General features: G+C 44.2%; 1 protein-coding gene across 1 annotated transcript in view; it reads left to right on the plus strand.

The window, feature by feature from the left end:
- Positions 1-4,326, plus strand: part of RBM25 (RNA binding motif protein 25) — an 83,976-nt gene extending 79,650 nt beyond the window's left edge. The window contains exon 18 of the mRNA XM_082275757.1: positions 3,893-4,326. Within this exon, the coding sequence (XP_082131883.1) occupies positions 3,893-3,985 (93 nt within the window). The 3' untranslated portion in view covers positions 3,986-4,326. The remainder of the gene's footprint in view (positions 1-3,892) is intronic.
- Positions 4,327-8,151: the final 3,825 nt, after the last annotated feature.

Consider the following 8,151-nt stretch of genomic DNA (forward strand, 5'->3'; position numbering starts at 1 on the left):
CTTTTGGACTGCACTTTAATATTTTTGCACTATTGTATATGGTTGCACTATGGACATATGATTGCACTTTATCTATGCACTTTAATGTATATGAATTTTGTATTTATTGATCACATTATGCACTTTATTTCGTATGTATTTCATTTTTGATCACAGTATACACGGATGTATCTATTTATATATATATATATATATATATATATACCTGTTAGCGCTGCTTTTTTATTGATTTTAGTTTATTCTGGTCTTTTACCTAGTGAGTAGCAGCTTCAGGACATACACTTTTCATTTATATCTATTTTATACCTATTTACATTTTTTTAGCACGAGTTTTAACAATTTAGTTTTACACAGAGGTTCCAATATCCTCATAACGTGCTGCAGCAGTCAATATAACTGAAACTTTTTATGGGATCTCCCAATAGACTCCTACAGACTTCCACTCCCTTCCTAGAAACAGGCCTTTGTATTGGGGTTTATCTAAATATACTGTTTGCGCTGAGAGTTTATTTACTTTTTCCATATGAATTTTGCAATGGGCCTGATGGTGTCTACCTTTTGAGGTGGTTCAGTTGGCACAGTTCCATACGAGGACCCTGCAAAGAGATTCTTGCCAAATGGGACAAGACTCCGCAGTCTCTGGATAATTGGATTTGGCTGAGCCGGGGAACGAAGGAGTCCTTGATATGGTGGCTTAGTTCTCGGGCGCTTCGGCTGGGCAAATCCTTCCTCCCCTTGTTTTGGACAGTGGTCACCATGGATGCCAGCCTGTACGGCTGGGGAGGCGTCCTCGGCAAACATTCGGCTCAGGGGATCTGGACACTGGAGGAGTCCAGGCTACGAATCAATGTCTTGGAACTCTGAGCGATCAGACTGTGCCTGGACCATTGGGCGGATCGTCTTCAGGGATGTCCACTGCGCATTCAATCGGACAATGCCACGACCGTGACTTATGTCAATCACCAAGGGGGCACAAAAAGTGTACTGGCCGCTCGGGAGGTAGCTGACATTCTAAAGAGGACAGATTGGTTTGTTCCAGCCCTCTCCGCCATGTACATTCCCGGGGTGGAATTCTGGCAAACGGATTACCTCAGTCGGCAGGTGGGAGTTGTCCCTTCCAGAGCTGTTTCATCAGTTGTCTCCAGTGGGGCTTCCCCAAGGTGGATCTGTTGGTGTCTCGGCTCAACAAAGGTGCCGAGGTTTGTGGCTCAGTCACGGGATCCTCTGGCGGACGACATACATTGCGTGGTGCTTGGGATTCATTGTCACTCCTTCTCGTGGCTCGGATCTTGAGCTTCCTTTAGTGGGGAGTTAAACAGAAATTGGCCTTGAGTACCATCAAGGGCCTGGTGTCGGCTTTGGCGGTCTTCAAGTTACCCTTGTCCACACACTCCCTGGTGCATACCTTTCTTCAGGGTGTCTGACATTGCAGTCCTTGGGACCTCAATTTGGTGCTTTCAGTCCTCCAGAAGCCTCCTTTTGAGAACCTTTGGGAGATTCCCTTGCTTACACTGTCTCAGAAGGTGGCCTTTTTGGTGGCTATCACCTCTGCGCACAAGGTGTCGGAATTGGCGGCGTTATCCTGCTATTCACCTATCTTGGTGGTTCTTCGCCCCTGTCCGTCGTTCCTCCTAAAGGTTTTCTCTGGTTTTCATTTGAATGAAGACATTGTGTTGCCTTCTCTGTGTCCCAGGCCGAAACATCCGAAGGAAATTGCTTTGCATGGCTTGGATGTGGTCCGGGCAATTGGGGTGTACCTAACAGCTACAGAGTCTTTTTTAGGAAGTCAGACTCACTATTTACGCTCACGGATGAGCTTCAGAATGAGTTGTCTGCTTCCTCTGCGACCATTTCCAGATGGATCAGACAGGCGCCTCCTGGGCCTTCCGTCGTCAGGCGTCAGTGACACAGGTTTGCAAGGTGGCCACCTGGCTGTCGGTTCACACTTTCACAAAGTTCTATAAAGCGTATGTGTTCGCATCTGCGGATGCTTCCTTTGTCCGCAAGGATTTGCAGGCTGCTATTTAGAGGACTTGTTCCTCTTTGACGGTGTATTGTTTTTTTTTTTTTTGTTTTTTTTTTTTTGTTTTGTTTTTTTCAGATGGACTCCAGTTGTTTTTGGTTGAGCTCCTGTTTAGCCTGGGGAATTTCTTTGCTGTTCCCACCCCTCATGTTTAACACTGCTTTGGGATGTCCCAAAGGTGAAGAATATCAGGAGCTGTGTTCGTAAATGAACAAAAGAGAAAAAGGGGATTTTTGACTTACTGTAAAATCTATTTCTCTGATGTTCATTGATGGTCACGGCACCCACTCCTCTGTGGAGTTGTAATTCTTCTAACACTGCTTGTAACTTAACGGAGTATCTATAGCCGGGAGAGGGAGCATACCCCCTGGGACTGCCCATAGGCTTTGCCAGATTATTTTTCTGCCTAGTGTCCTACTCCTGTAGGGGGGGAAGTATAAACCAGTGGTTATAAAACTCAGGAGCTGTGCCTGTAAATGAGCATCAGAGGAATGGATTGTACGGTAAATCAAAAATCCCATTTTTCCAATGCCTCATTTAACATCTATAGCAGCTCTGGCAGCATGATCTCTCTATATTCCCTATAGATCTCATTTGGCAGTCTATCTGGCCTCAGTGTTTTATGATTAGCTGATTCCTGTACTGCCTCTTGTAGTTCTTCAAAAGTAATGGGTATTTCCAGTGATACCCTATCTTCCTCTGAGAGATATGGAATAACCAGACCCTGGATAAAATCTCCCATTTCTCTATTTACCCCTACCTTAGACCTATATAAATCGGAATAATAATCTTTAAAAACGTTAACTATTTCTGCTTAATACATGGTCACCTTTCCAGCATGAGTCTCAACAGACATTGTGGTGGACGTAACTGTGTTCTGAGATCTTGCCAGGAGGGCCAACATGTGTCCTGTATTTTCTCCCTCTTCATAATGGTCATGTTTTAGAAAGAACCTTCTGTTCTCAGCCCTCTTTACTAACGATGTTTGGTATAACTGCTGTACTACAGTCCATTTAGCTAAGTTATCTGATGTTGGATCTTCTACATATACTTTTTTCCATTTCAGTCACTTCCCCCTATTATATTCAACTTCCAGTCCATAGTAAATTTCTTCCTTTTAGATATTTGCTGGATTTTGATTTCCCTTAGGTAGGTTTTGAGAGTATCCCACACTATACCTTGTGTTGCTAAGTGCTAAAGGCAGAATGTTCTTTTACCCTAATGCATTCTATGCATTAAGATATAGAGATATAGTTATAGAAACCACCACCCCCCCAGGCCCTCCAATTACTTGAGCCTCCTCTTAATCCAGCGATGCGCACAAGAGCCTCTGCTCTCCGGGGACACTCCCTCCTCATTAGCTGAGATGGCAGCAGGTGCCATTGGCTCCCACTGCTCTCAATTTAAAGTCATTGAGCCAATGTTAAGAGAGCGGGGGGTTAGGACCAAGCTACTGTCTGAATAGACAGACAGCAGTGGCTTGGAAGAGAGCTTTCTCAGGTGCCCCCATAGCAAGCTGATTGCTCTGGGGGAACTCTGCAGAAGAGAGGGGCCAGAAGCTCGGATGGGATACCAGAAAGGAGGAACCAGATCCAAATCTGCTTTTAATATCACTTTAAGGAAACTGGAAATATTATTACAGTAGTAATTTGCTGATGTCTAGCTTGTTAAAACACCTACTTAATACAGTTGAATGCTTTTGTGAATAGTTTTAAGGCTATCGTATGTTTTATGAACAGGGGTTGAGAATGTTTTGTTAAAGCCAGATTGGGCAGTGTTTGTTGATTTTTTTCTTTTTTTTTTTGTATCATAGTTCACTGCAATTTGGACCTTTTTTTAAATTTAATACTATATTATGTTCTCCTTCAGGTCCTCGATGAAGAAGCTGAAGTATTTATAGTGAAAATGTGGCGGTTACTAATTTATGAAACGGAAGCAAAGAAAATCGGTCTTGTGAAGTAAAACTTAGCCAAAATGCGTTGGGCACCATCAAACCTTTGCTGTTAAGGCCTACAAAACATTGAACAGTATATTGAAGTCCCAGATTCCAGCAAGGTCATTCATACTTTCCAAAGTGATCAGACAACACAACACATTTGTTTTTATTTGTAGGGATTGTGATTTTTTTTTTTTTCTCTAGATTCTCAGCTTTCTCCTAACTAAAAGTTATCTGCGACCACAGAATAGGTGCATAAAGTAAACCAGTGTCTTACTGGTACGGTTTAAAATATTCAGCTGCTGTACAATGGTCTCTGGTAACAATGTTTGTCCATACTCTTGTACATATTAAAATAACAATTTTTTGCAATTTGTTTGCACTTATATACCTATTGGATAACAGCAGGATGAATGGCTGATGTCCTTGTAAATTTAGGTTTAAAAAAAGTCACAGTGTCTACTTTCCTTTTTTTTTTTTTTTCTATATTTATTGCTGCAAAATGACCTACATTTTCTGTACAAATAGGCATGGCTGGCTGGTTACCTGGCAATATTTTCTCCGTATTGTGCTGTAAATATTTTTCTTACGGTCCCATATCTGAAAGGGAGACAAAAAAGCTTTCATCTGTATTTCCTCATGGGAGCTCATATTTCCTGCTATCAAGTAACCCTATCTCTTTCCTTCCCACCCACCTTTGATTTGAGTAAGCCATATGTCCTATAATAAACTCAGTTCCTATTTGGCAGGTCCCATCATATTGCACCTTTTTGAAAGCGTGACAAGTGACTGCAACATCCTTTTCTTGTCAGTGCCTACATTTTATTCCATTTTTTTATTGCCCATTGTTTAATCAACTCCTGCACTGGCAAATTGCAGACTAAAAACATGCTGCCCAACAATAAAACTTTTTTTTTTATTTTGTATGTTATCATACAGCAATTTAACATTTGAGGAGATTGCTTTGATCTCCTTTTAATATTTGTATAGGAGTGTGATTCACATATATCAGCAATAATTGCTGAACACATAAGCACATTTCTTTCTAAGTTCTCAGCAAGGCCATAAAAAATTCAGCACATGGTTGAAAATGTATAAAACCTTTAAAACACTGGCATTATACATTATGTATAAAAAATAACCTACATGCTTTTGAATGAAAGTTCAGTGATGCTCTCCTAGTGAGCAACAGTGTCTGTTGGAGAACACAACTAACTGCTTATCTGTCATCATATATGCTAGGGGTTGCACTCAGCTATTCTCATCCACTCAGATAGAACTAAATCTTGGTGTAGCTTTGTGTAGGGTTAATATACATCTGACCAATATTTATTCACCATTGGGACTGATTAACAAATGAACATGACCTGCTGTTTTTGTAAACTGCTGCGATAAGTCTATTCTGTATTTAAGGCATCGGTTTGTCTAAAATGTTGAAGCTGTGATCTATGATTGCCAGATACCTTGCATTTGCAAACTGTGTTAAGCCATCAAAGGCTCGCTCTGTAAATAATTCAGACATTAAAGTGTATATATTTGATATGCGGGCTTAGTGTCTTAAAAGGTTTTCAATTCAGGACTGAAAATAATTGTACCAATTTGCAAGCACATCATAAGGGGTACCTTAATACATTTCTGAATTAAAAAAAAAATGCTTTGTTAAAGTGACTTTGCCTGGGGGAAGGGGGAGCATGAGCCTGCAATTATGAAGTTCAGAGACCTACATGCAGCAGCCACCGAAAACCTTTGATCACATCTTCCCGACAAATCGGAAACATGCCTGTCCCCCTTTTTGTCTCCTGTGCATTCTTATGTGCATTCCTTGATGCTGCCCACCATAGTGGCAAGTCATTAAAAATGTAAGAGGCAAGCAGCAAGCTCTGACCCTTGCCACAGTTTTCCCCAAAATCCCAGGGATAGAATCTTTTTAAAAAAGAAACTAGGATGTAACCAATAACCTTTCATATTCTCTATGAAAAGGTGTTAAACCACTTCAAGGCGGCAACAGTGCAGCTCTGTTGTTCTGGGAGGGCACGCTCTGTGATCAGTGTATCCTTTGCACACCTCTTATCACAGATGGATGTAAAGGACCAATCACAGTGGCCCTTTACCATGTGATCAGCTCTGTCAGCCACAGCTGATCACATGTAAACAAACTTGCTGGTTATTGGCGTTCCTTTCCTCATGTGCTGTCAGTGTGAGGAAAGGAAAGCCGGTCCGGCAAGTCTGACATGGCACTGGTCATCAGTGCTGCCTCATCAGTGCACATCAGTGAAGAAGAAAAATTACTACTTTGCAAAATTGTATAACTGAAACGAAGAATGTTTTTCTTCATTGACGGACACAGCTCGTGATCTTCATAAACATTGTGTTATACTGTGCCCTACAGGAGTAGGACACTAGGCAGAAATATAATCTGGCTATGCCTATGATTATATTTCTACCCAGGGGGTATACTCCCTCTCCCTGCTATAGGTACTCCATTTTTTTCTCCCTGCTATAGGTACTCCATTTTTTTTCTGCCTAGTCACGAGTAAGGACCTAGTTCCTTGCTGGGATCTCTGGTCCTGGCAAATTCTTTTTTTTAGATTGGAATTTTTTTCTCCTGGATTATTCTTGTGAGGTCTACAGTCAACTGTCAGACTGGGCGATAGGCTGGATAATCTAGATCCAGTGGTCACACGAGGCCGGCCAGCAAATGTGAATTAAGTCCTTAATTGCAACCTTAAATCTTCGCTAAACGAAAACAATCTCTCTTTATTGAAACACACAGCTCCTGATCTTCATAACCATTGGGTTATACTGCCCCCCCCCCACACACACACACACACACACACACAGGCGTAAGACACTTGGCAGAAAAAGAATTTGGCTACGCCTGTGGGAAGTCCCTCTCCCTGCTACAGATACTCAGTTTTTTTTTTTCTGCCTAGTCAGGAGTAAGAACCTAGTTCCTTGCTGGGATCTCTGGTCCTGGCAAAATTTTTTTATTTAGTAATGTTTTTCTCCGTTTTTTTTTTTCCCCCCTGTGAGTTCTACAATCAACTGCTGGATTGGGCAACAGTCTGGATAATCTAGATCCAGTGGTCACCTCGGTCTGGCCAGCGAGCACGTGCAGACCTCAGCTCCGCGCTAGGTTTGGCACGACATAGCCTCACTGGACAGGGGCTGGCCTGCGAGCTAAACGCCTCGCGAGGTCGCCTTTGTCCGGGGTCACGGCTCGAATCATAGCGTTCCTCCTGCCCGACTGTTCCCCCATTTCGATGGAGAAAGGTTCTGTCTGGAACTTTCCCCCTGGAGGGTTTGGGCTGGACGTGGGCCCCTCCTTGGGACAGTCGGACCCTTGGGTTCTTCTTCCCTTCGGACACCCCTCATTCATCTGTCCCCCATCCTGCCCCCTCCACTTATGCTGGGGCTGTTTGGGTGGTCTGGTCCTCCTCCTGGGATAGGGGCAGGGCGCTAAACTGGCGATGGGGGCTGGGGTGTGCGCTGTCAGTGGCCAGACGATCAGCTGTGTAGGGGGGGTTGTACCTGGCGTAGGCTCCTGTTAGGGCCCCCCGTCCTGCCTGTGTCTGTCCTTGAGGCCTAGGGATCCCTCTTGGGTCCCTGGAAGCCTCATGGGGCCGCCATTTTGTTGTAGCCTGTGATTCTGTGCACGGCGGCCATTCTTGCATGTTTGCTATTGAAAATAGCGGCGGCCATGACAGTGGAGCCCTGTAGGCGGTGATTTCGGCAGCGGGAGCTCCTCCTCATCCCCTGGTGCTGACTCCTGGATCCTTTCACTTCCATCATCGACGCACGTGGAGTGCAGATTATCCTGGTGGCTGCAGGTGTTGGTTTCTGCTGGGTAGGGAGTCTGGTGGGGCTCTCTCCCTCTGCTGAGGATCGCTTGGTGCTTTGTGCCTGGCGACCGGGTGGTGCTGCCAGTGTGGTGGGAGTTGTCCCTTGCAGTGTTTTACAGTCTTTGTGGGGTCCCCCTTGTGACTTATGGAGGCTTTGGCGCACATCTCCCCACCTGACCCTCTGGGTCCCAACCATCCATCGATGCGCGGACGGCGGTCCTGGAGTCCTTTGTGTCCCAGATGGAGGTGGCTTTCAGGCGACGGGCTAGCAAAAAGCACCCCCTGTCTCACCAGATCCTGAATCTGATTCGGCTGACGCAGACATGGGTCACCCTCCTGGGTCTACATCC

The sequence above is a fragment of the Pelophylax lessonae genome (genome assembly GCF_965119305.1).
Source record: "Pelophylax lessonae genome assembly, chromosome: 13".
In the NCBI taxonomy this organism is placed as follows: domain Eukaryota; kingdom Metazoa; phylum Chordata; class Amphibia; order Anura; family Ranidae; genus Pelophylax; species Pelophylax lessonae.